The sequence below is a fragment of the Silurus meridionalis genome, chromosome 1 (genome assembly GCF_014805685.1).
Source record: "Silurus meridionalis isolate SWU-2019-XX chromosome 1, ASM1480568v1, whole genome shotgun sequence".
Lineage (NCBI taxonomy): Eukaryota > Metazoa > Chordata > Actinopteri > Siluriformes > Siluridae > Silurus > Silurus meridionalis.
Genome location: NC_060884.1, coordinates 7,851,225 through 7,878,705, shown reverse-complemented (window position 1 = coordinate 7,878,705; position 27,481 = coordinate 7,851,225). Strand labels below are relative to the sequence as shown.

General features: G+C 37.7%; 3 protein-coding genes and 1 long non-coding RNA gene across 7 annotated transcripts; 2 read left to right on the top strand and 2 right to left on the bottom strand.

Annotated features, from left to right (window-relative positions):
• The first annotated feature begins 84 nt into the window (after nt 1-84).
• psmb3 (proteasome 20S subunit beta 3) lies at nt 85-5,738 on the top strand. The gene is made up of 6 exons (XM_046861506.1): nt 85-242; nt 1,538-1,722; nt 2,024-2,131; nt 4,096-4,273; nt 4,857-4,951; nt 5,562-5,738. The coding sequence occupies exons 1-6, from the start codon at nt 240-242 to the stop codon at nt 5,608-5,610; spliced, it is 618 nt and encodes a 205-aa protein (XP_046717462.1). The 5' UTR covers nt 85-239; the 3' UTR covers nt 5,611-5,738.
• A 1,514-nt stretch (nt 5,739-7,252) lies between these two features.
• On the bottom strand, nt 7,253-8,304 carry LOC124390565. The gene is made up of 2 exons (XR_006926773.1): nt 7,937-8,304; nt 7,253-7,672 (listed from the first exon to the last, which is right to left on the bottom strand). It is a non-coding gene; the product is annotated as an uncharacterized LOC124390565 (long non-coding RNA).
• A 112-nt stretch (nt 8,305-8,416) lies between these two features.
• slc19a2 (solute carrier family 19 member 2) lies at nt 8,417-16,935 on the top strand. 2 transcript variants are annotated; one of them, XM_046849913.1, is made up of 6 exons: nt 8,417-8,651; nt 11,156-11,695; nt 13,430-13,661; nt 13,754-13,946; nt 14,567-14,708; nt 15,631-16,935. In XM_046849913.1, exons 1-6 carry the CDS (start codon nt 8,523-8,525, stop codon nt 15,820-15,822), a joined length of 1,428 nt encoding a protein of 475 aa, XP_046705869.1. In that variant the 5' UTR covers nt 8,417-8,522; the 3' UTR covers nt 15,823-16,935. The 2 variants fall into 2 exon arrangements, with proteins under 2 accessions (XP_046705869.1, XP_046705860.1); XM_046849904.1 differs by having other exon boundaries at nt 11,156-11,707.
• Nucleotides 16,936-20,020: 3,085 nt separating this feature from the next.
• ccdc80l1 (coiled-coil domain containing 80 like 1) lies at nt 20,021-25,958 on the bottom strand. 3 transcript variants are annotated; one of them, XM_046849890.1, is made up of 8 exons: nt 25,755-25,958; nt 23,646-25,410; nt 23,331-23,487; nt 23,097-23,233; nt 22,839-22,990; nt 22,391-22,494; nt 21,300-21,383; nt 20,021-20,975 (listed from the first exon to the last, which is right to left on the bottom strand). In XM_046849890.1, exons 2-8 carry the CDS (start codon nt 25,383-25,385, stop codon nt 20,677-20,679), a joined length of 2,673 nt encoding a protein of 890 aa, XP_046705846.1. In that variant the 5' UTR covers nt 25,386-25,410; nt 25,755-25,958; the 3' UTR covers nt 20,021-20,676. The 3 variants fall into 3 exon arrangements, 2 of the variants coding, with proteins under 2 accessions (XP_046705846.1, XP_046705837.1); XR_006925871.1 differs by adding an exon at nt 21,067-21,211 and having other exon boundaries at nt 20,836-20,975; nt 23,646-25,958; XM_046849881.1 differs by having other exon boundaries at nt 23,646-25,958.
• Nucleotides 25,959-27,481: the final 1,523 nt, after the last annotated feature.

Sequence of the window (27,481 nt, the reverse complement as noted above, 5' to 3'; positions counted from 1 at the left end):
TTTAGTGTGTAAGCGTTCAGGTTGGAATGATGCCGCTGTGCTTCATACTCCAGTCCAGGTGGTGGCGCCAGCTGCATCACGTGGCGGGTTAAAAAAAATAATGCAGTAGAAGAAGAAGTCTAAAGCGGAAGTGGCTGCTGAGCGAAACTGTATAGTCACTGTGTGTGACCGGTCCCAACTAAGCTTTTTAATAAATAATATTATTCCTCATTTGGGTTGCTTTCTTCATTACCGGCATCATGGTAAGACGCTCTGTAAAACATATTATTTTATATATAACATTAATATTTTGCCTCGCCAGGCTTTAAAAATGCTTAAAGCTAACAGGAGGCTAAGCTCGCCGTCTCATGCTCACATTTTCTACCTGAACCTGGAGACACTTCAGAATGTTTCTGTCCATATAGTTTTGGAAAATGTATTTCTGTGGCTTCATGTGCTATTATTTTGTTAATGTAGATTTATATAACTCACTTTGTATTTATATAACTATCTGTTATTCACGCCGCTAAGCTAACACAAGAGCTAGCTAACTAAAGAGAAAATAAAAGTATAGGATAGCTAGCTACTTGTGTCTCAGCAATTATTTTTAGACATTTGTTATGGAAATAAATCTCCCCCCAAATATAATAATAAAAAAACAAAGCTGTATATCACTACAATTCCGTTAGATTTTAGTTTTTTTATTTATTTTTATAATAAGCATTTTCAGTACTTTAGGTCAGTTTAGAGCTGTGCACTCTGTCATGTCATTTTTTACTTTACTATATTATTTGTTGAAACATATGAAAAATATATATTTTTTGCAAAGCAAAAAAATGAAGTTGCAAAAATCTTTTTCAAAGTGAATTAGTTAAAATGATTGTGGTGTGTGCCCCACACTTTAAGGGTGCCAATACTTTTGGCCTTTATTCTATTGCTTTTAGTTTCTTAAGGGTTTTAGTGTTCGTTTTTTACGCCAAAAAAATTGTATTATATATTGCTCTTAAGAGCAATGGATTGCTTTTAACAATAGTTTTTTGCTTGCTAATTTTTTTTTTTCTTCACTAAGTTTCGAAGTTTCTCTTTAATGTATGCATGTTGAAATTTGATGATGCTGATGCTGATTTTTGGAAAGTGGAAATATTACAATATTTTGTACTATACAATATAGACAAACATTTGTGGACACCTGACCATAGGATTCGTCTGTGCTCTTTAAAAATTCCATTCTACATGCAGTCTCTATTTGCTGTTATAGAAATAGCCATTGTTCCAGGAAGATGTTCCACTAAATGTTGTAGTGTGTTTGTGGAGATTTGTGCTCCTTCAGCTACAAGTGTGTACACATGGCTGTAAAAAGCAGATGTTCCAATACCTTTGTCTATATAATGTATGTGAGAAAAAAGTATAGAAATGTAAAACACAGTTTAGTGCACTTAAAAAAAAAACCCTAGGCATGCTGCAGTGTGTTCTGTTATTTATTTGTACTGGAAAAATAACAATATGAAGTCTTTAGTGTTCCTTCTAATCCACCGTAAACCTTGCCTTGCTGTTACAGTCTATAATGTCATATAACGGAGGGGCCGTCATGGCCATGCGGGGAAAGAATTGTGTTGCAATTGCAGCTGATCGGCGGTTTGGTATCCAAGCCCAGATGGTCACCACAGACTTTCAGAAAATCTTCCCCATGGGTGACAAACTCTACATTGGCTTGGCAGGACTGGCCACAGATGTGCAGACAGTGTAAGTGCGCCACTTTACGACAAGTGTTTAAGTAAACTAAATTTTTTTTTCATTATAGCAGGTAACAGTATTATCACTGGTCTCAGCTGATTTGAATAATCTGAATTTTCAGTAGTGTGTAATAGAAAAGCCATATCAACCTAATGATTCATTACAATTACGCATATATGCATTTTTGACTTTTCGCACTGTGTTCATATTATTATTATATTCAAATTAACTGAAAATTATCAATAAACATTACTTGAGGTCATTATTATTTACGACGTATTAAAATACTTTCTTCCATTCATCTTGCCAGATCTCAACGGCTCAAATTCCGTCTCAACCTGTACGAGCTCAAAGAAGGGCGTCAGATCAAGCCCAAGACCTTCATGAGCATGGTCTCCAACATGCTGTATGAGAGGAGGTTTGTGCACTTGTTCACTTTTATGCAAAACAAAATAAATATCTATATAAAATAAATAATATATAAAAGACATATCCTGACATCTCTAGGTTTTCTTTGAACTAAAACACAAATCAGAATATGTATCATTGTTGTAAACATATATCTGTAGCCTTTTATTTGTTGTCAATGTTTGAAAAATGCACAAGTTTTGAAAAACAAGTCTTACTGGACTTGTTTTTCAAAACTTGTGCATTTTTCAAACATTGAGGCACCAATTCTGTAAAACACTGATTTTTTTTTTAAATTTTCTTTCATTGAGTAATGAACAGTGAACAGTGTATTACAAATAATGCTAACTGAGAGGGACTAATATTTTATGTATATAAAATAAAAACAGTGGAAATGGTAGATAAGTGGTTAAGATTTTGGACTTCTAAACCCAAAGTTATGTGTTCAAATCTCAGCAAAACCAAGCTGCCACTGTTGGGCCCTTGAGGAAGGCCCTTAAATGTAAGTTCAGTAAAGATGAAAGATTTTGCCTGAAGGTGCAACACTTTCTGTGAGATCTTTGATGGGTTGTACTTCAAGAATCTAACTTTTAGAATGTAGACTTTAAATTCAATGTCCTTTCATAAAGCTGGTGGTAGTGTTATTTACCGTAATTTCCGGACTATTAAGCTCACCCAAATATAAGCCGCACCCACTGAATTTTACAAAGATTTTTATTTTGAACATAAATACGTTGCACCTGTCTATAAGCCTGTCTACATTGAAACTAATGAACTTTACACAGGCTTTAACGAAAGACAGTGTCTGTAACCATTGTGTCTTCCTCCTTCCTTTCACAAGAATTTCTCGAGAGTTTATCTTTTGGCATCCTCGTGCGTTTAAAAATCTAAACTTAAACTCTAAAATCTAAAGCTTTTCTCCCGATGCCGTGCACACAGGTGAAGTGTGTTTTTTCATGCCCAGTTGTTTTCAGTGTGACGAATGATTCGTATTTTCTGTTGCCAGGCCGAGTGAGCGGCAGGTCAAACGTCAGAGGAACATCATCCATATTTATGATGTGGTGCGGCCCGATTCAGTGGGAGCGCGATTTAATATAAAGAATTTCATTGGTTCGCCTGAACCCGTTCGGCAATTTCATTGGTCTAATGTTATGGGGCTCAGTTTTTTGGCAGCTTTAAGCTTGTGAAACTGGGAAAAACCCAGGAAAAATCCATAAATTAGCTGCTTCGTTGTTTAAGCCGCGGGGTTCGAAGCGTGGGAAAGAAGTAGCGGCTTATAGTCTGGAAAATACGGTATTTATTATTACTTTCATTGCCTGGAAAAACAGCAAGAACTGCAAATAGTCAAATGGTGAGTGATCATTGAGTTTCAGCACTTAATTGTCTCTACAAGTGATTGCAGGTCAGGTTCCTCTTCTGCAGACCGATGCAACATATTCAATTATACTGTTTCTATCTACAATCTTTTAAGATTTTACCAGTTAAAAAAATCCCTGAATGCAAAGCATGATTTACTAACCAACTAATTGGTAATGACCATTACAACAGATTAATAATGAGTAATAATAAATAGCAAACATATGTTGTAATTGTAATCCTATTTTTCTCTACTAAGCAATATGATCAGCATTATGGAATCTTTAGACTATAGACATTAACCTCCCTTGGAAAATACCGATATATAAAATATATATTTTATTTTAACTGTGCACAAAAAGTGTGCAATATTTTATGTAGAGTATTTTGTGTTGCCTGTTGGACTTGCAGATTGAAAGGAGATTTCTAGAAAAGGAACATTATGTACTAAACTTGAGGGGTTTTGTAAAGGGATTAAAATAATTTTCTTTCCTTTAAACCAGACAAAGACATTTAGCTGTGGAAATATTTTGTCTGCATTTCGTAAATAAACCTTTGTAGTGCTCAAATGTGTTTAACGTGAACTGGATACAAAGCCTTTTGGATCTGCTTTCCTAGGTTTGGCCCGTACTACATCGAGCCTGTGATTGCTGGTCTGGACCCAAAAACCTCTGAGCCGTTCATCTGTTCTTTGGACCTGATTGGCTGCCCCATGATAACAGAAGATTTTGTGGTCAGCGGCACTTGTGCAGAGCAGATGTACGGCATGTGCGAGTCATTGTGGGTGCCTGACATGGTAAGTGGTGCAAAAACAGTGTGCAGCAGGTCGTGTTCTGCTAATCATTAAAGCTGTAGTTAAATGTCTTTTTCATAAATTAGAATAAACACATTAAAATATTAAGTTCCAGTGCTGACGATTCTGGAAAAATTCACGAAATTTTCCTTTGTGCTTCATCGTATTCAAGCTGTATGTTGAATGTCCTCCTGCTCTAGCTTTAGACACAATAGGTCTGGTGAACATGCAAGAGCTGGCAGCTAATAACATAGGCAGGAAGTCCAAGCTAATGCTATTATAATGCTTCTAGGCAATTGAGAAACAAACAACCGAAACAATGTTATAATGAAACAAAGACAAATTACATAACATTTAAGCACTGCAAATTATGATGTCTGTTTAATGTCAAATTAAATGTAAATAAACATGAATAGTTACTGACTGTTTATCACTTTGCACTCTGTAGTATGTAGTAGCCAGTATGCTATGGAGCTTATGATGAAATGTTTTTCTCCTCTTACATTAGAGATGGTGACATTCCAGATTTTGACAGATTATTATTATTATTTTTTTAATTAAACTCTGCTATTCATTATCGTTGCAGGAGCCAGAAGATCTCTTTGAGACTATTTCACAGGCGATGCTAAATGCAGTTGATAGAGATGCTGTTTCTGGTATGGGAGTTATAGTGCATGTCATGTAAGTATACAATACAAGCACCCATATCACAATTCTCAACAGGAATCTACACATCGGTGCCTAAGAGATTTTGATGATGCTGAAATGGGACGCAGCCACTCAAATTCGCACATATTTAAAGATTGAGTGCTCGAATGTATGTAGCATTTCTAAGAAATGAGCACAGTAAAAACAGCACATGGACAGATTTTGGAGTTGATCCAAACCGAGTCAAGGTCAAGTGTCAAAGCTTTTCTTCACTAGTTCACTGTCCAGTGTGAAAGGTCTTGACTGTACCTGTAGCTAACCATTGTGCTAAAACTCCAGACTCTCCAGATTGCAGGGTTTAGTGTTTTTCTGCTTTAACTAACGATGGATTAAATCATTTGTTATTAATTAAGTCATTAATGCAGGGAAGAATATAAAAAATAATGCAAGCTGTTTTATACTGATAAACTTTCCCATGCAATACTATAGTTTTTATTATTTGATTTTCAGTTGAAAGATTGAATGTATCTATTGTATTGTCTGTTCATTAAAATAATATTTTTTAAAGTTATTATGTCAAATGTCGGTGTATAGAGTGTTTATTATTTATGCTTTGCATTTGTTATATTTTTCTGATTCACAGTGAGAAGGATAAGATAACTACACGGACCCTGAAGGCCAGAATGGACTAGAAACAACAACGCCACTGCTTTTCTCTCCCCACCACCTTTTTTTTTTTTTTTTTTGTATGTAGAAAAAAAAAATTTGGATCAATTTCTTCTTTCAGATGTACTCGTCAATAAACTGGTCTAACATTTAACTTTTTGTTTTTGTCCTCTTTTCATGCATGGTAGAGGTGGTGAAAAAAAAAATTTAACAGGAATATTTATAGGTACAACTGTAAAATGTCACTGAGTAATTAGGCTGGAAATTATCTAAAGACGTGAGCAGCATAACAGCGAATAAGTGCAGTAAATGAGACTGTTGCAGCGTACAGACTCAACATTTGGCATTTATCTGCACATCCCTTATGAAACAGCACACGTAAGCACTGATGGCATTGAAGGCAAATTCTCTTTCATAAACAATTTCATTGCTCATTTTTACACAGGTATCAGTTTACCATAGTATTGTGACTTTGTTTTCAAAATATTGCAACTTGGTCATAATATTATGTTCTAAGAAAGAAAAACAAGCCCTTAAAAAACATTATTGTCAAAATAACCTATCAGAAAGAAGGCATGTGGTGTGGTTATTATAATTTTAAGATTTTTACAAAATTACGTGACCGTTTTTTAACATTTTAAGAAAGAACCCAAGATTTCTAAAAAACCCTCTTTAGCACTGCATCTCTCTTTTTCTTCATGGTTTTTCTGTTGACACTGCTTTCATTGTTTTTCTTAAATGAGCATAGAAGCATAGACTTAGCTAATAAATGTGGTTAACTGGTATCTCTCCTAATGGCCGCTCGAGAATCAGAATATCAACTGACATAAAAGGGGGATAAACGAGTGAATGGACATTTTTCAATTCAGATGAGGAAGTACCTGTTAAATATTTTTTCAAAAGTATATTTCATGACCTACAATAAAGCATTACAGAAAATGGTGTGTCTAGCATCCAATGTTATAAATGTATTTAATGTGAATGCAAATTTTAAGCATGTACAGTATTTTAACTTTTAAGGATAATGTTTCACTATGGTGGACTACAATTTCCTCATGTTGTGTTCTACCTTCACATTCATACAATTGTATGCAAAACTTTGTGCACCCCACACCAAATTATATTTTGTTGAGGTTTCATGTGAGAGGTGAACAAAAAACCTTTGCAGCAATCTCTTTTTTTCCCTTAAAGCATATACATGTTAAATAAAAAATGTGTAATATAGCATGGGCAAACGTTTCTAGACCCTGTGGCCAATATCACAGCTTGCAAATGCTATTTGTAGCCAGATAGGAGAATTTCTATTATAGTTTAATGAATTTTCTCATACTCTTCCATGCAGAACACTAGTTCTAACATTTTAGAGTACTCTTAAACAGTCATGCGGCATTACTATGACCTGTAGCACCTAGCTAAACATCCGCCGTAGACCAAGATACACCCCTTTATATGAATGAGAAAAGTTAGAGAATGCTTTGTTTTGTTTTGGGGGGTTTTCTTCCTACAGTCTTCCCCAAATCTAGATTTGGTGCAAATTTTTGTTGAATGTGTGATTTCTGGAAAATGACACATTTCAAAACCTATAATTAAGAATTTACAGAAAATGATGTGTCCAAGATATATTAATTATATCTTATTATATTAATTTAAGATAAATTCACACCTGAATTCAAATAAATATTTAATGTTTGAACTATAAAATTGACCATGTTACACCCCTTCGTGGCAACAGTTTTCACCGTTCCTCGGTACCCTCTTTCAGCAGGACAATGCTCCCTCCAACAGTGCAAAAGAAAGTTTAGGAATGGTTTGAGAAACATGACACAGTGTCATGATTGATTATCTGTGAGATCTGCTAAAAGAACAAAACCGATCCATGCAGACAACTCCTCACTACTTACAGGATTTAAAGCATCTGCTGCTATCGTTTTAGTGCCTGTTTCAGCAGCACCTTCAGAGGTTTTGTGGAGTCCGTACTTCGATGAGTCCGCTGGATTGGAAGCATAGGAGGGATCTTCATAATATTAGGCAGGTGGTTGAGGAAATGGGATCCTATGATCTTCAATAAAATTCGGATGGTGCAAGTTTCTGTTGAACATGTGGCTTGTTGAAAATGTTTGATATTAAGAATTCACAGAAAATGTCATGTCCAGCAGAAGATTTTATAAATTCACATCTGAATGCAAATATAAAAAGAGGAATTAATATACAGTATTTCAACTATAGAAATGACCAAGTTACACCCCTTCATGGCACAGTGTTCCGTATGTTCCCCATATCTCAACATGAATGAGCATCTGTGGGACGTGCTGGATGAACAAATCTGATCCATGCAGACCCCTCACAACTTACAGGACTTCTGCTGCTGTCATCTGAGTGCTAGAACTCACAGCACACCTTCAGGAGTCTTGTGGAGTCCATGCTTCGAAATGTCAGCTGAATTGGGGATCTTCACAATATTAGACAAGTGGTTTTATAATTGTTTTGGCTGATCACACAGTCAAGTTTGGTTGTTGTTGTGCCATCAGACAGACTTTTAATACACCTTATTATTATACTTCTACATTAAGAACTCCTACTCCAGACGATCTAGATCAGGTTGCACACACCTTTTCAGCTTATAAAATGACCATGTCAAAATGATCTACCTATCTATTTTTTTGTTATGCGATCTACACACACCGGTAGAGCGACCCGTGTATCGTGGTCGATGTATTAGGCACGCCTGACCTAGTCACTCTTTAAACTGGTTTAAAAAAAAAAAAAAAAAAAAAATGAGGCGGTGGCTTTTACGTTGAGGAATCAAGCTTTCCGATTGGCTGCGTTTATTGGTGACGTCACTTTCCTGCGCCGCCATAAATTCTACCCGTACAGTACCAGTAACGTGAGTTCTACAGCGCATAGTAGAGGAAGGTCACGCGACATCATTTGTGTCGCAATGTCTAAAACATGGATTTATCCCACGGTCTTGTTATGTATTTATGGATTTTTCTCCAGTCTCAGACCGTCAGAACCTTTTCTCACCGCCTTTCTCATGGGACCTGACAAGAACTTGACTGAGAGAGAGGTGAGTCTGCCATGAGGGTCAACATGTACAGCTCTACAAATTCAAAGATCTTTTTTTTCGATTCTCAAGTCTGATTGCTTCGCTGTTTTATACTTTTAATCCGTTCATTGCTGCATTTAATTTAATTCGCGTCTTCATTCAGTGCTCGTTAAAGCTGAAAGGAACTGATAAAGTTGGAAAGTGAGTCATTACCCCCAGTCCTGTATTGCCAGTTTAAATTACTTTTATAAAGGACATTTTTCCCAAGGAAATAAAATATATTATTTCTTTTAACCACTGGCGGATGAGCTTTACTTGAATAAAAATCCAAATTGCCCTGACTTATAAGAACTATATTTATTTTAACTATAAAGTATATGTATGTGTGTTTGCATATTTGTGTGTAACACATAATATTAAATATTTTTCTTTATATACTTACTAAATAACCTTTCTATTTATTGGTGTATATATTTAAATATTTATCTTTACGTCTCACTTTGCATAATGCTGCTATTTGCACTTCTGGTAGATGCGAAACTGCATTTTGGTGATGTATTCCTGTGTTATGCAATAACTGTAAACATCCGTCCATCCAATTCTGAAAGTCATAAGTAAGAGATTATGTACATATTAAAATGCAGCAAAGTCAAAGTTTCACCAGAATGAAAATACTCTGGTAAATTTAATTTATTGTTAATAAAACTGAAAAAAGTATAAACTCTTAAATTTAGTTAAAGAGCAAAAATTCACAAGATAAAAATCCTGCGTTCAATTCAGTTATTGGTTTGAGTGTAAATTGGAGCCCTGTTGCACATAACAGCTGACATGTTATCAAACATTATAGCTCTGAAAGTAAAATGTAATTATCTAGCTGCCAAAAATACTGCATTATGAGAGCTACTGCATTATTTCAGCTTTCGTTCTTTGTCTCTCCAATGGGTTGAAGTGTTTAAAATTATGGCTTGCAGAAAGGAGGGGTTTTATTATGCATGCGTTTATCAGGCAAAAGAAAAGTACAGATGTGTGAGTACACTAACAAAGTACTTTGTCAAGTTTTCTATGATTTTAATTATAAGAATATATGTGTGTTAGAGAAGTGAAGAAAAGAGTGCAGGCAGGGTGGAGTGGGTGGAAAAGAGTGATAGAAGGAGTGATTTGTGATAGTAGGGTATCTGCACGAGTGAAAGGGACAGTTTATAGGACTGTGGTGAGACCTGCGATGTTGTATGGATTAGAGACAGTGGCATTGAGTAAAAGACAGGAGGTGGAGCTGGAGGTAGCAGAGCTGAAGATGTTGAGGTTTTCGTTGGGAATGACTATGATGGACAATATTAGAAATGATTTTAGTAGAGGGACAGTGCATGTAGGATGTTTTGGACTCAAGGTGAGGGAGGTGAGATTGAGATGGTTTGGACATGTGCAGAGGAGGGACATGGAGTATATCAGTAGTAGAATGCTGAGGATGGAGCCACCAGGAAGGAGGAAAAGAGGAAGGCCAAAGAGCAGGTTTATGGATGTGGTGAGAGAAGATATGGAGGTGGTTGAGGTGAAAGAGGCAGATTTAGAGGACTGGGTGGTATGGAGATGGATGATCCGCTGTGGCGACTCCTAATGGGAGCAGCCGAAAGAAGAAGCTTAAATGGGCTCGCATTGCTAAGGTCCCCCAAAAATAAATCAGTACAAGGTAATTTTTTCACATGTATCTGATTTGTTTGCTGGTAAGAATTGTCTTAAAGGGAATTATGTTGGATTTGTGTGGAACAAAGTACAACACTATCACCAGTGGAATGGTATAAAGGATTGAGATGTAGGTTGTCTGCTTTTATTTTTAGATTGTGGGTTTATGCAGCCAGCATCAGTGACTGATGTTATTGATAATTACACTCCCTAAAATCTATGTGGATAAACGGGTATTGTGCAGGTATAATGGAAGTGAACTTTAAGGACTATTTACTCTATTGTCCTTTTTCCTGGAATTTTTAAACCCAGACATGATGGATTAAGCAGATATTGTCCAATCAAAGTATAAACAACACAAGAAAGAAGAAAAAATTATTATTATTGTAAAATTATTAAAGAATATTGAATTAAAATATGCAATTAGAGCATATTTGGTTTTCAGAATAAGCATGGATTTAATTAAGCAGGGTATTATAGACTTAAACACTTAAACCCCTCACAGGGCCACTGACTGAATTGTTCGGACACATGAACATGCAGTAGAAAAAAAGAAGTTATCCAACAGTTTTTGGGAAAGTTCAAAGGAATTTCGGAGAAGCCAAGGTACAGAGGATTGTGACAAGCTGTTGAAGAAAAGGTCACTATTGCATTAATGAGGTTTGGAAAGATCAGGCAGATTTATGAGGAAGCAAGTTGGGAGAATTTTGAAATGTATGTGTTGTAAGGGAAAATCTGGAGCTAGTTTGGGGAAACAGGAGGAGGAACTGTAAATCAGTTAGAACCTGTTGGCATGGATGTTTGAAGAATGGCGTTTAATGGAAATAATTTGTTTTTCTTCCTAGGTTGTGAACGAGATCTATCCAGTATGGACGTATTCCTACCTGGTTTTACTGTTTCCTGTTTTCCTGGCTACGGATTACCTCCGTTACAAGCCTGTGCTCCTTATTCAGGCTGCCAGCTACATAATTACTTACGCGATGCTGGTGAAGGCCCAGGGTGTGCTGGCCATGCAGCTTCTGGAGTTCTTCTTTGGTATGGCTACAGCCACTGAGATCGCCTACTATTCCTATATTTACAGCGTGGTTGAGCCGGCCAATTACCAAAAGGTGACTGGTTTCTGCCGTAGTGTCACTCTGCTGGGTTCAGCTGTAGGATCAATGGTTGGACAGATCCTGGTGTCGGTGGGACAAGTTTCATTGCTTACCCTTTCAATCATCACGTTGTCATCATCCTGCTTAGCATTCTTGGCACCATGGTTTTTGCCCATGCCCAGTAAGAGCCTTTTCTTTCACCATGGAGAGAGCGTGCCTCAGGACAAAACGGCAAAGGGCCCTGCTGACAAGTCCGAGGACATCGAGTGCAAAGTGCCACTTGATGTGAAGGTAGGCACAGAGGTTGGTATTGTTTTGTCTTTTTATTAGGACCTACAAGTTAAAAAATATGTAATGAATAAAACTGTGTTGAAGAACAAGAATTATAACACAGTGGTGTGATTCAATGTACAGGAATAACCTTTTTAAAAGTGTAATTTTTTTAACAGCATACCCTGTTGTTTCTCCTATACCACAGCAATGAAATTAATAGTGCTGCTTTAGAAAATTAACAATAATATTTAATAATAATACAAATAATGACCAATCAGATTAGAGCACTGAAGTATGAGAGTATATAATCATAAACTATGAATTAACTAATAAGATGTTCCACTTAATTTGAGCATGTTGGGCTTTTATGCTCATTCAGCCACAAGGACGTTATTGAAGTCCAGGGTTGAGGTCTGAGCTCTATACAATGTACAGCTTGTATAGCAGTACAGATTTACTGTAAAAAAAAAAAAATAAATAAATAAAAATCAACATACAGCCATTAGTGTCTAAATAACTGGCACCAAAAGTGAGTACACCCTAAGTGACAACAGCTGTATGTCGTGTAACCATGCAAAGCTGCATGTCCTATTTGTCATGTTCATGTTTTTGTCTGCTTTAAAGGACAAATTTGTGTATCTTTGTATTAAAGCAGGTTGTATTTGGTGCTTTAAGTACAATTCCCTCATACTGACCACTGGATGTTAAACATGAAGACTCTGAGGATTTAAAGAATTAGAATTGTTGCTCTACATAAAGATGCCCAGGCTATACGATCAGTAACACCCTGAAACGGAGTTACAGTATTGTGTCCAGGGTCATGCAGATGTTTTCTCAGACTGGTTCCACTCTGGACAGGCCTTACACGGTTTGATCAAAGATGTTGAGTTCTCGTGTTGTGAAGAAGCTGCTTCAAAAAACAGACACATGAGTGGTGCCAGCATTGCTTTAGAGGTTGCAGAAGGGGAAGGTCTGCTGGTCAGTGCTCAGACCATGTGCCGCACACTGCAACAAGTGAGTTTGAAGCTGGCTCACAAGAAAGCCCCCCAAACGGTTTGCTGAAGAACAACCTGTCCAAGAGCATAAATTACTGTAATCATGTCCTGTCGTCTGATGAGACTAAAACAAACTGGTTTGGCTCAAATGGTGTCCAGTATGTGTGGCGAAGCCCTGGTGAGAAGTACTCAGAAAAGTGTGTCTTGCCTACAATCAAGCATGGTGGTGGTAGCATCATGGTCTGGGGTTGCACGAGTGCTGCTGCTACTGGGGAGCTGCGGTTAATTGAGGGGAAACATAAATTCAATCATGTACTGTGACAGTCTGAAGCAGAACATAACTGCAGTTTTTCAATATAATAACAATCAATTAACAATAATAACAATGGTGCTCATGCAAATATTGACACTTCACCCCAAGTCAACATGTCAAAACTGTCCACTCATTTTTGTTGCCAGTTACTTAGACAATAATGTCTGTATGTTGAGTTAATTTTAGAGGACAGTAACTCTGTACTGCTATACAAGCTGTACACTGACTACTCTAAAGTATCTCCAAGTTTAATTTCTTAAGTTTTGTCCCTTGAGAAGATACTAAGAGTTGCTGAAATGTGAGAGGTGTACTCACTTTTGTGAGATACTGTATATGTACATCATGCAATCATTTTTACTTGTTTCATAGTGTAAACCCACAATAGACTTTTTTTTTAATCGAGAATTCAATGAGATAATTGCATTTGTTTCCCTGATTTTTAAGGAGAAACGTGGGTACACTGGAGGCCTGGTGGAAGTCTTGAAGGCACTTGGAGCAGATTTTGTGACGTGTTATTCGTGCCGCACTCTCCTGGCCTGGTCAGTGTGGTGGGCTCTGTCTACCTGTGGTTACTTCCAAGTCATCAATTACGCCCAGCCCCTGTGGGAGAGGGTTATGTCTTCAAAGGATTTTGTGATCTACAATGGTTATGTGGAGACGATATCTACTTTGCTTGGTATGCTGAAGCTCTTTTGCTCTAATTGACAGCTTTTGAGATTTTTATTTACAATTTTTTGTGTGTAAATCTTTTTATTTTTTCTTTAACAGGTGCCCTTGCTGCTTTCAGTGTAGGGTATGTTAAGGTGTCCTGGGCAGTGTGGGGTGAACTTGCACTCTGCATATTCTCAATGGTCATTGCTGTGGCTGTGTATGTCATGGACACAGTCAGGAACATCTGGGTGTGCTACACTTCATACGTTATCTTCCGAGCTTCCTACATGTTGCTCATCACCATAGCAACGTAAGAATTAATTCACTTAAGTCTAGTCTTTATTTTAGAAGTAGATCACTGAGGTTTAAGTTGAGGGAAAATGGCATGCAAACACTGCAGATATTTGTTTATTGCAGCATTTTTGTTGAGTATTCTGTGTTGGGAAATAGGAAAATCGTATGTATTTATATATATATATATATAATAGACTAGTAGAAGTAGTAACTACTTAAGCAATTTGGGCTACAGGAGCTTGTCTGTCGGATCGGACCACACGGGCCTGCCTATGCTCCCTGAGTACATCAGTGAGCCTTGGCCTCCGTTGTAAACTTTTTTCCAGTGAAGACCAGGAGACTTGAATATCTTTCAGCCGTCGTCTTTATTGCAGACGAGCCTACACGTCAGCGCCTACTGCTCCGGCGCTGCAGACATCAAGGCCATCTTTAAGAACTAAGCATTGTGGTTTTATACACATTTTGGGGGGGGCACATCTTTTCCAAATTTCTGTAAAAATGGGTGGGCTTTTAAACTAATGTTAATTTTTTATTTACTTTTACTTTTATTTACTCAGTCAGTCTTTGAGTTATGCTGCAAAACCAAATGATTTTACAATTTATTTATTTTTTGTTTTCTTCCATTATTTTTTGCAGGTTCCAGATTGCAGCAAATCTAAGTATGAAGAGATATGCCCTAGTGTTTGGTGTGAACACATTTGTGGCATTGCTGCTGCAAACTCTTCTTACTGTGATTGTGGTCGACTCTGCCGGTTTGGGCCTTGATATTTTTCCTCAGGTAAAAACCATGTATGAAATCGAACATTTTGTATAAATTGTCTTGTATATTATATACACTTTTTCTATTGACTTGTGGTATATTTGTATGGCATTTGAGGAGTGCACATACATTCACTTATCACATGATCGTTAAACATCGCTTTACAAACCCATAGGTCTTAAAATAATTTGATAAACTGTAAAATTTATGCCTTAGCGATGTATTTTTTTTTTTGTGGCCTGAATAACGTCATTAGAATAGTCGGAAAGGCAAAGCAACATCTCTGTAAGACAGTAAAGACCAGCAGGAAGGATTAGTTGACACAAGAGTGGCGTCACTGTTCTACTATGCAGGGTTGCTTGCACAAACATGATTTGTACTGAAGTGTGAAAAGTAGTAAACGTCTGCTCTTTAAATATCAAGATAATCCAGAGGGATTAGGGGAAGTGTGCTCTGGTTTGGTAAAGTGTAATTTATTTCTTTGTCCATATTTGACAATTATTTGGTGAAAAGAATTCGACTTTACAGATGTTAATCATGGGGGTGGATCTATTATGTTTTCAAGTTGTGTGGCAACCAGTGGTGAAGGAAACCTTGCACAGATAAAGGGGGAAATGAATTCCAGTAAATATTAGTAAATTCTTCAAGTGTAAAAGCTTTTATGCAAATGTTAGTCGGTCAGTCAAGGAACCAAAGCTGAAACGAGATTGACTTTTCTAGTGAATTCGTCATACCTCAATATCCACCACAAACTCCTTTACACACATTATGTGGAATGGCCCATGACCTCACAATATTTCAGAAATAAGTGTTTTGCATTTGTAATTATATGAAACCAGACTAAAAAGAGTAGCTACATAACTACATTAGTGTCATATGAAGTGATTTTGTAATAACTTAACCTTGAACAATGCTAACAAGTTCCTTGTTCATTCTACAGTTCCTGATCTACGGTAGTTACTTCGCTGCAATCGCAGTGATCTTCCTCATCGCCGGCTTATACAAAGTGGCTACACGAGGTAGGGCTGATGCTGCCGGAACACAGGCTGATGCTGCCGGAGCACAGACTGAAACAGAAAGCGACTCCTCTGGTGGCGAGACTCTCATCTGCAAAGAGAGCAGCATCATTTAATACGTGGATAAGAGTCTGAGCACTTTTGATTTAAACGAGGATATTTATTATAGTGATAAGGTATTGTAAAAGCACTTATTGTCTGCTGCGCGCAGGGCCGGCAAATTCCGTTACACACTTTTGCAGTGTTTCTGCACGAAAGTAGTAGCTGAAAGAGCAATATCGTGAAGAAATGGGACCAAAAACTGTGTGAATATACATGAAATGAATACAAGAAAAGTGTTGTACTGAGTGTATCTATGCGTAACACTGCAAGTCCACTAATGCTGCATAGACAAGGTCACACCAGTCAGCTAGGCCCTGCAAAAATACTGTCAAAACTGTAGCCCAGCTTTCATTGGAAGAAAAACATATCCCCCGAGTTCAACTGCTCCAGACTTCTAAACATGATCCATCATTATTCTCATCCAGTCACATGCATTCATATTAAATATTTAGTTGAAGACTGCTCATCAGAACAGACCGTCAATATGGAGATTTAAGAAGGGTAAGCGGATTCAGTCTCCGTTTTCTTCCTGTTTTACCTCTCCGGACTGTTAAGTGTCAAAAACCCCCCCCAAAAAAACAAGCCAGTGCTGAAATTTTTAACACAAGACCAACTAGAGCTCAACCGTCTCCAGAGTCTTGTGGCGCAAGTCAAAAGTGGCCGCAGCAGCTGTATTGTGAAACACGGCAAGAACACTTTTCTGATTATACAACACTAACACTTGAAAGCCGTTCAAGAAAATGTTGCCAGTAAGAGCTGCATCACCCTTTGTGTTGTCATAAAGGAACTAAAGATCAAGCATCAAAAAGTATTTGTTGTAAACATATCATCATGTTAGTTTTCTTATCCTGACCTTGTAAGTAAGGAGTTATATGGAACTGGATCTTGACATACAGGACTGTCCAAAAGTCTTGGGTACGTACAAAACTGCCATGAAGAGCAGTATACTGTAATGTAATTGGTTCTATTCTCAGACCAAACAAACACTGATACTTTGGCTGTTCGCTTGCGCGGTTTTAACTTGGCGTTTTAAATACTAAGGTCATAAGTTGTACATATGCCTTTCACAATCTGCAACTTAAGAAATATATATATAGTAGAATAATAAAAATAGCTTTTTTTTCTCACTGCGATTATTATTATTATATAATTATGATTTGGTTTCAAAAAGTTTCTTTTTATTTCAAAGTTTATAAATGATTTCTTGATAATTAACATTGTTCAAACATTCACACCCTCCTTAATGTATCACGTTGTATCACGTGAGTTAATGAATGTGGCACCTTTTGTAATGCTTTGTAGAATTCAAGAGTTATATTTATATTAAGTGTGTTATCTTGCGTACCACTGTAGATTTATTCATTGCTAGAGACTCGAAGCACTTTTGTACGTCGCTCTGGATAAGGGCGTCTGCTAAATGCCGCAAATGTAAATATATTAGCAGCTTACAAGTTTCCTCATCTGGGTGTGAATTGATGGATCTCAGAATCATGTAGCTGCTATTGGAAAGGACTTGAATATGCAGGATATGCTGTAAAACCCGATGTGCCGTTCCTGGAGTATTTCTTTAAAAGAATCTCTCAGAAGTCCAACTGTAACTGTATATTTAAGCATTTGAACTGGTTCATTAATGAAAATTGAGTAATTGTGTTTTGTGGACACTGTAGATTTCTGCCAGGTGCAATTCTGGGAAACGCAAAATTAAAAACAATGAATTTCTTTCTACCTATTTCCCTTTTTTAAAATATTTAGCACATTCTGCAAGGTGTTTTTATAGACTTGTGTCCTCAGCTTCTCCTGAGCCTCTAAAGGAATGTGCTCCAGTCCTGCTGGAGACTTTGTCCTACTTTCTTCTATGTCTGTCTCATCACGTAGTGCTTCTTTTTGTGAAATGTTCTTTGAGACATGAAAGGTTTACTGTTTTTTTGTTGTGGAATTAATGTTTGGAAATATGAAGTGGTTTATATTTGGCTCAGTATAAAATTGTTACAAAAGAAATTGTGTAAGGCTTTTGCACAGTGTGCGAAACATATTCTGGGTTTTTATTTTTTTGTTGTTTGTATCCTTTATTTTATTATAGTATGACTGAAGTTTTTATAAGAGCATTCCAGAGAGCATATTTTCATTCTTGCCTTCTATTTCTTAGTTATCCTGGATCTAATAAACCACAGGCAGGGTACTGATTGCATTAATCTGCTGTAAGATTTACTGCTGCGGGTTGCCAAATAATGAGCTTCTGTGTACTTTAACATGTCTTTGCTTCCTTTCAGTAGGTAGAGATGTCTTTTTTTCAGACACTTATTCATGCTGTAAAATGCTTTCTTTCATCATTCAACATTTTATTACTGACTCGAGGCATTTGTAGGACAGAAATACTTGCTCTCGGTTGTATAGCAGCATCGCTTTATATTATACAATCACAACAGTTACTGGTGTATACAGTCTGAGATTAAACACAAGTTCTGATTATTTTCTCATAGTACCTTTTAATAATATTTCCATTTAGACTGATGTAATATGTATCAGCTTCAGCAGTGCAGGATGGTCCTAGGATTAGAATACATGCCTCTTATAATACAATCCCAGTATAGATTTTATATATAGTATATTATATAATAATATTAATAATGATGAAATAGAATCCCATTGAGCTTATAGAACTGTTTTATCCTGTGGTACAGGCTTCAAACCTTTCACATGTAAATCCACCTCTGGTTACTAACTCTGACTTGCACTGATAATGTGCCTGTGCATTATAGGCTGATGCTTTATAGTAAAAATGTGATGGAACGATTGCACCGTCATACGAGTTTAAATCGTTTGTTTGACGGAACGTATTCTAATGTGGCTCTGTACTCGTGTTTACAATGTAAATCATGTCACAATCGATGAACGGTGTACAATCATTGCAGCTATCAGTAGAAAGCTGGTGTAATTTTAGTGTAGGATGCCTACACACTCTATATGATTTTTATGATAATCATCATACCAGCAGCCCTAGGAAGCCATATTGCCTTGTGATTGTATTTAATTTTATTGTATTTAATTTTTTATTTTTAGGAATGTACAAACTAATTTTTGTTGTAATTTTTAGTACTGTTATAATGGTCTTGATTATTATTTGGAACCCAAATTTTTTTATTTTTGTTTAGGATATTTTCTGGTTATTAATGGCACTGTTTAAAAATAAATAAATGTAACTTTCTCTTTAAGTTGATTTCAATACACCAGACAGACCTGATTCATCACTAGTATACTAAACAATTACAACTACAGTTTTGTTTACGTTAAGTGTGTTAGTTGTTTTTTTTTCCTTTTAAAAAGAATTGTTAAAAGCTTCCTCTTAAATCCTATTTTTTTATTAATAAAATGTGTTCTTTAATAAATGTTGTCCGTTTATTCATGGGTTTAAAGTTGATTACATCCACCACATTTGACAGACACCCTTTATTCAGAACGACTTGCGATCACCTCATTTTTACATCTGATTTTTGAGGATTAAGGGTCTTCTTCAAGGGCTGAGCATTGGGAACTACCAATTTAATACTTATTATTATTTAATTATTTTTTTTAAATGAGGGTTTGGGTGAAATAAGAAAATACTTCAAAATGCCGAATCAGTTTTTTTTTCTTCCTTCAAAGCTCTTCTAGGCCCTGAAAATTAGTTTTTCTTTAACATTTTCCAGACACCCTACACTAGAAGCTTTTCAATCAGAAGAGCAACATTTCAAACACTGAGCTACCTCTTGCTCAAACAGTTTGTATGAATGTAAGAACTTTAGCACACAGCTTCTGGAAGGCATGAACAAGAATACCTTTAAGACACCTCTCCTAAAAACTATTTTCCTGTAACTGCTTTATCATTTGGATCAAAATGGACCTAGAGACTTGGCGTGAGGCAGAAATAAACCCTGGGTGGGACACCAGTTCATTGCAGGGCACCATGCACACCCATTGAACCCATCTTGCCATGGTAATGCTTACAAATTTCACCTCTCTCACACTCCTTAGCTAATAATTGAACCATTAATGAGATGGCACAGGATGGCACACAAAATGTCAAATTACACAGCAAGGACAGGAGATTTTTCCCCTGTGCTTCACCATTACACCTGATAGGGGGCAGCAATATACAATGTCCATCTTCTTGGATTACATTTTTCTTTCACTGCAAAATTTAAACAACATTTTTAAACCACAGTGACAATTTAATGTGTAGTATGAATCTCAGACTTTTAGATTTATTGTCCTGATATAGACCCAAAAATAACAATTATTTAATTCTGCGCCAATGATGTAAAAAAAAAGACCCGTATAAAACAGAACACATGAAAAAGTACACCATTCATTGATTTATCTCTAGTATGTGGTCTGAGCTGTGGTGGAACTGGATCCAATCCTGTTGACCACATGGCAGGAACACACTCTGAACTGGGACATCAGTTCATTACAGAGTACACACCTCGGTGCAGAGTACTGTACCCAGCATGTTTTTGGGAAAAACAGAGATCTTTGAGCAAACCCAGACAGACATGAGAAGGATATTTACATGCAACATGAAACTCCAAACACACCATCACCTGAGCTCAAGATCGAACCGGGGATCCTGGAGCTGTGAGGTGGCATCATAATGTCACTTTATAAAATTACACTACATGGTAATACTTATAACACTCATAATAAGAATCAATAAAACAAAGATCTCACCACTAAGAATACAGAATAAAACCATGGTCCTATCTTAGTGATTATTCAAGTTATAAAATTTGCCAATGTCTAGCTGCTTTTTGGACCACTGGCTTAAAAAAGAAAAAAAAATCATTAAACTATGAGATCAAACAAAAATCTTTCCTTTTTTAACCACTGTTCTAGTAACTGTAACCACGATGATATCCTTCATGATAGTCTTCATGGTGACCATATTCCTGTTCGGGGCAGTGCATGCCCAGGGACATCTGGATGGCCATCTCCTGCCTGCGCAGCTGCATGGAGTCGATCAGCTCGTAGATGAGGGACATGGACCACATTGGTGACGGGTACCATGACTTCACGTTGCCGTCTTTGCCCACCAGCAACATGGAGAAGTAATCCGCACTGACCTGGAAGTAGTTCCTGATATCGTGCACTAGCGGGCCGGAAAGGTCCTCGCGCTCCACCGTTGCGCTCCCTGTGATGTCGAAAGGGAAAGGAGTGGAAATGAAACGATGTAGACAACAGACCGGCGTGATACGACAGAAACGCTTACAAAGTACACTCACCAGGTACTTTAATAATTAGTATTATTCATGCAGAAAGACAGCCCTTTTCACTTCATCCTAAACATGCTTCTTTGGCGTGAGATCTAACAACTGCGCAGATCATCAAAGCAGTGACCAACCATCAACCTGGAGACCAACCATCAATCTGAAGACCAAGTTTTCCAAGTTAAAAGAAGCTTAATAAATACCCACTCTTGTTTGTAAGGATGAAATTTACAAGCCACCCATTTTACCATTGATTGGATAAAGCTCCAAGACTCCACCCATGTCCTCCATCACCCTCCCGGTCAGCTTTAAAACAGACATGTGACGCAGCCCTGGAACATGAGAGAAGATACGTTGGTCAATTCACACACACACACACACACACACACACACACACACACACACACAGAGCTTACAAACCGTTCTGGTTAGCAAATGACAGAAAAACAGATTACAAGATCACTTTTTCAATCAAAGGCAGGCAGCTAATTAGAATTAAAGACATCTATAGAGTTTTGTTCTTCATTTTTTTGGGTTCAAAATGCACCCCTAAAAAAGGATCAGCCAGGCTGTTAGGTTTTGGACAGAAAGTGACCTATAAATGGACATCAAATGGGTGAATGGGTGAAATTATGGGAAAAAATCCCTGGCAAACATATTGAAATAAAATAGCAATAGTACACATGTTCAGTGATTGGCAGAAGGAGAGAAAATTCCCTTAGAGAATATTTGCAGATTTCATAGTATTAAAAAAACCAGTGAGTTATGAAATTCAGTAGAAGAAAAACAATTTTTTTTAGCAAGTGTGTTTCCCATTTCTACTGCAGTCCTGCACATTGTAGTGATTTTTCCATTTATCAGATACTTGCCAGTTGCCAAATTGAGAAATCGAGTTTAAATGTTTGTGCAGAATGTGCAAGCATGTATACGCCTGACACCAGGACCGGAAAACAATACTGTACATGGTCTCAACACACAACAGAACGCAAAAGTTCACCGTCTCTGGACCATGATATCGACTGAAAAAGCTTAATGATATGAGCATGAAATGGCCTTGATTTCTGCCAGGTTGAAGGGTAGAAATGGTCACATTGGATTAGATCTTTCACTTTATTTCCACCCAAGCAGGGTACATAACATTCTGTACACTTAGCAGACCCAATCACTGAAGCCAACTGTTTAGCTGAATTTGCTGTGAATCAAATAGCATACAGAATTTGCCTGTTACTTCTACACTCCATCACTGTCATTTGAGTTGCCTCAGTTTCACGTGTGTATGTTATCAGTGTGAACGTAGGGAATACGTCCTTGTTTTTATCTAATGACAAAGATATCTCACCCAGGTTGCAGGCCTGACTGGTCAGAGCATGGAGCTGCTGCTGATAAGCCCACTCCTCATCATCGGGGGTGGAGATGACGAGCAGCCTCCGTCTCCAGCGGAACCTTGAGTAACAATGAGATGAATGATATCGGATATAAAGGATAATTCATTTGAATTATTATACATTATACTTTGCAGTCAACATGAATCCTTTTTCAAAAGAGAAATGGATGCTGAAAATTCAAAACAACAGTCTAGAAGAAAATCTTTTGCTTTCCACAGCCAGTTAAGACACAAGTGTGGGTCGAAACATTGTAAAAGAATCTTCATATCATACTCATAACAGAAGAACTGCAAAGTGATTTTGACTTTCCATTCGTTTGCACTTGAGTGTACTGTACAAATAATATAACGACTTATACTGAATATTATATACATATTAGGATAAAAAAAATCCACTGGAAACCTCGAAAGGAAATTCTCTAGAGTCCGGGACTTGTCTTCTTTCTTGCAAGCAATTCCGAGCTTTCTCTGAAGCTCCATCTCTTTGAGGCGCGATGAGAACGTGTCGATGTAATCAAACACCGCCTTCATGATAATGGGTACTTCGTACTGTTGCTGCGAAACACAAGCACAACAAATGAAATCATGAAATGCGTAAGGATTGTGAAACTTTCTCTCGTGCCTCCTCCGAAGGCCGACTTATGCGATAAAGCAAACAAACCTTCACTTTAATGTCAAAGTCGGTCAGCGCCATGAAGAAGTCATTATAAACCATGCCAAGCTCCTTCCGGAAGGCTGTGATGAGTTCCTGGTTGATGAGCTCACTGACTGGCAGGCTGCGCACCGGCTTGTCCTGCTCTGTAAGCCACAGAACAAAAGCAAAAGAGACAAAGGTTCATCTAAATAGAACAATTAAACTGCACAAAATAGGCCGAAGGTCCAGCGCTGAACTCACCCATCTGATAATGATCTATCTTCATGGTGGCGTTGGCTAGAGGACCAAAAATGGTGATGATAGAGATTTTGCGCAGAGCCATGTCACATACTTGTTCCAGATACTCATCCTTCTGCTGACTGTACATTTTATTATCTTCACTTGGAGTTGTAATAACCTATAAATAGAGATTTTTACACTGAGATCTTTTCTTGATACTTCCACCAAACAGACATAAAATCCCAGAAGAATGGCATTTATATAGCATGTATATTTAACACATACATAAAATTACAAGTGTTTCGTAGTGTAATTTATTTATTCTAACATACTCACAAGCAGACGTCTTCTTTTCTCAAAATAGCTAAGAAACGTTTCTAGTGCCTTCTTGGTATCAACAGGCTTTTCAGTAGGCTTGCCAACAACATCTTTACCCTCAAGGCTGCCTGCTTTTTGTGGCACATTTCTGTTGTGAAGATTAACCTTGGCATCCTTGGAGGGTTTTGCCACTTTTTTCTCAGTGTTGTTCTTTTTCACAGGCTTTTCGGTTCTCTCTGTCTTTCTCTTCTTTTCAGCTTTCTCGCGGCCGGCCTTCGCCGTTTTGGTAGTCAGAAAGTTCTCCACTGGTTCACTGGCTGTAGGGATTACGGCTTCTGGCTTCTCTACGTTTTTTCCCCTGTGCGGTTTATCCTTGGTGGGCTTTTTCTTATGTGCTCCAGGCAAAATCTTATCTGTCTGGTCTTTGTTTTTGTCTTTTTGTTGGGCCTTTTTTTCAGAAGTAGAGGACGGGTCAGTTGAACCGTGTTCCTTTTGGCGGTTGCGGTTAATGGGTTTTAAGGTGCTTATTTGGGGTTTGTGTCTGTGCAATGGTGTGTGTGGGTGTCTATGCGCCACTGTAGTCAGAGTCATGGGATTGACAGTACTTGAGGGCAGAGTTGTGAGAAGGGTAGTGGTTGCAGTAGTAGTAGTAGCTGTAGTTGTTGTTGTAGTTGTTGTAGTAGTTGTAGCAATAGTGGTAGTAGTTGTGGTAGTAGGAAGCTGGGTTGTGGCTGTAACTGTTGTAGTTGTAGGTTTTTTAGTAGCTCGATGTATAGGTATTCTCCTCCTAGGGGTGGGTGTAGATTGTCTGGTAGTACTCTGAGTGGGCTTGGGAGGATGTCTGGCACCTTTTACCTTCTCAATATCTTCAGAGCCTTTTTGCACACCAGTTTTAGGATCTGCCAAACCTGTTCCAATCGACTGCACTACTTTTCCCTGCATTCCAGTTGCCCTGCATCTTTCCACAAAACCTTTCTGTCTGACTTTCTCAAGTCTGCGCATGGGCGTCTGGTCTATTATCTCGTACATGGCCTCAAGCTGCACTGGATACGGATACCTCTCTTCCACCTGCAGGGTTTTTCTCAGCAGCACCATGCCAAACTTGCCTTCCTCCAGTTTTAGAAAGCTCATCAGCCTGGGCACTAAGGCTGGATCTAATGGTTCCTCAACAATTGAGCCATCATTGTTCACACGTCTGACTTTCCCACCCATTTCTTCCTTTTCATGGAACATGGTAATCTGCAACATATGGCGGTCTGCCATTTGGCAATACACATCTGGCTTGAGCAAGCTCATCATTAGCCTGTAGTACCCGTCTGACTCATGCGGCGCTGAAATGACCAGCACACGGTTCTTTCCAGCAAACCTTGCAAGGATATTTATGGAGCCGGTGCGATTGAAGGTACGAACGTGGGAGCCCTGAGAGCCCTGTCGAGGTGCGCCAGTGACTGTGAGAACATGGGGCACGTTGGGTTTCTCAACTGGCTGCGTGTTTGAACTTTGCGATTGAGGTAAAGGTCTGCGTCCTTTCAAGACTCTCCTCACCGGGGATCTTGAGGAATTCGTAGCCTGATCTGCCTGAAGAAATGCTGTGTTCTCTGAGGTGGCCGCAAAAGTGTTTGATTGCCATTCCATATGTCTTTTCATTCCACGAGTCTGTGCTCGTGCGAAATGCGTGCCTACAGAAGACTTGAAATCTGATGCTTGTGCTGTCCATACCAGAACACACAAAACCACATGTGTTTCAAGGAGCCTCATTGTGGTGGAGTCACTGCGAGAAAGTCTGTTGGCCAATAGCAAGGACAGCATCGCCCTGAGTTAATATGGTCCTCTTTTTTAGGGAGGAAAAAACAACTCACAAGGGAGAAAAATAGTCTAGAAATGATCGAAACAAACAAACAAACAGGCAAACAAGCATGTGAATTGGGGGGTCCAGATAACGGTTTTGGGCCAACATATGACCTGGAGAATGCGTTTCTATTGAATTGATCCTTGACAACATAAAGACTGAGAGCAATTTGCCATTTAGTGCAGTCACCGCTGTAGTGTTTGAGCGTGAAAGTGTGAGAAAACCGCAAATGCGCTTCTCCACCAGTTGATCTCCATGAAAATGAAGGCTTAACTCACCCAGCAATCACAACGCCGATGTCCTGTTCGCCTTCATATCCTTAACTAACGGAGTATCGGTGTCATCGGGCTTTTTTCTTACAACACAATGCTCTTCTTATTCGAGCGCAAGCAGCGGGACCATCTCCTCCATCGGTTCTTATCGCCCTCCAAGGTCCACGCAGACAGATCGCGTACACTGGAGTAAGATCATGCAGCTGCTGCTCTGTTCCCAGCTGCGTAGCCCCGCCCACCGCCTGCCTGCCTGCCTGCCTGCCGGCCTGCAGTCTTTATATTAGGGATGGGCGATATCAAGTACTTTCAAGTCTAGTATCATCGATCTCGATAACTATAACAATACCAGCATTGACATAATGAAACAAGCCATATTCAAACTGCCACATTATGTTTTTATGCTCCTTTCCCTTCATAGGGGTTGTGTGAAGGAACAAGACGAGGTTGAATTTTCACCCTTCACTGTTTCTTCTTTTCTGATCTGATCAACTTTCTATTAAAAAACATTCTCTAAAATAGTTAGACTGATCCCAAGATATATAACTAATTGACAAAAAGCTGGCATGTCTGTACAATGAATGGAAGCATGGCAGAGAAGGAAGTATTTAATGGAAATAAAAGTAAAAAAATATAATAAAAAAAAAGGTAGGAAGGATTAAAATATTTGATGTGAGAATAAATCCTGCCGATACAACACCAGTATAAAAAGTATCAATACTTTAGGATCGGTCTGCCCATCCTTAATGTCAAGGAATCATGTATACCTACTCAGATCTATTCTTTCTTTTTTATCGCACAATTAACAGTAGACACTGTCCCAAAGCAGCATTTCAGGAATCCATATCATCTAAATACTACGAAAGACATGAAAAATATATAAAATCTGACTCAAATAGTCCAAACCACTCTCAAAACCCTTGGCTGGACAAATGTCAGTATTCTACGATTATATCAATACACACGTTATAATACATTATTGTTTCTATAGTAAAGGGAAGTATATGTTAGGCACTACAGTTAACACATTTGAAAGCAATCTAAAATAAAATAAAAAGTGCAACAAAAAAAAAATTTTCATTAACCTTGTTTGAAAGAAATACTGTATCCTAAGATTATATCAATACACCTGTTGTAATACATACTTGTTTCTATAGTGAACTAATTTACCAAAGTAAATGTTAATTTCAAACCTAAAATAAAGAACTATTACATTACATATAACTACTATTAATTATAATTACTACAGAATTGTATAATCCAATATATAATAATGAGATGGTAAAGTTTTCTACAAGGAGACTTTTACTGAATATTAATGGAAGGAGTCTTCAATAACATTTATAACAATTAGTATAAAGTCACCCTTTTCCCAGATTCTTGGTAACATGACGAGCTGCGATATTAGCTTTTTTTTTTTTTAAATCAAGTCAATTGGTTTGATAATTTCAGCCGTATACAGTACAGTATACAGTGAAATGAAATAACATTTAAACCCAAGTTGCTATATAAAACATCATATATTAGCAAAAGATATGCAAAACAAAACTTACCAGGACATTACATAAAAAGAGAGGTTGGTGCTTTTATTTAAACAAGCATCAACCTGTTCCCAAAATGGAAAATATTTAAAAATGATGGTGTTCCTTAATGACTGAAAATTCTTCAGTTGTTGGCAAATTGCTGTGGTGTAAGAGAAATAAAACAATGTGAATTAATGAACAGAAACATAATTC

Bases quoted from the DNA above. Each gene is read 5' to 3' on its own strand.
- psmb3 (XM_046861506.1), top strand. The intron at 1,723-2,023 runs GTAAGTGCGCCA...TCATCTTGCCAG, and splicing joins GCCACAGATGTGCAGACAGT to ATCTCAACGGCTCAAATTCC. The intron at 4,274-4,856 runs GTAAGTGGTGCA...TTATCGTTGCAG, and splicing joins CATTGTGGGTGCCTGACATG to GAGCCAGAAGATCTCTTTGA.
- ccdc80l1 (XM_046849881.1), bottom strand. From the start codon at position 25,436: ATGCTGTCCTTGCTATTGGCCAACAGACTTTCTCGCAGTGACTCCACC. The intron at 23,488-23,645 runs GTGAGTATGTTA...CTCTATTTATAG, and splicing joins AGAAAAGAAGACGTCTGCTT to GTTATTACAACTCCAAGTGA. The intron at 23,234-23,330 runs GTGAGTTCAGCG...TGTGGCTTACAG, and splicing joins GATAGATCATTATCAGATGG to AGCAGGACAAGCCGGTGCGC.
- slc19a2 (XM_046849904.1), top strand. From the start codon at position 8,523: ATGTCTAAAACATGGATTTATCCCACGGTCTTGTTATGTATTTATGGA. The intron at 11,708-13,429 runs GTTGGTATTGTT...CTGATTTTTAAG, and splicing joins ATGTGAAGGTAGGCACAGAG to GAGAAACGTGGGTACACTGG. The intron at 13,947-14,566 runs GTAAGAATTAAT...TATTTTTTGCAG, and splicing joins TTGCTCATCACCATAGCAAC to GTTCCAGATTGCAGCAAATC.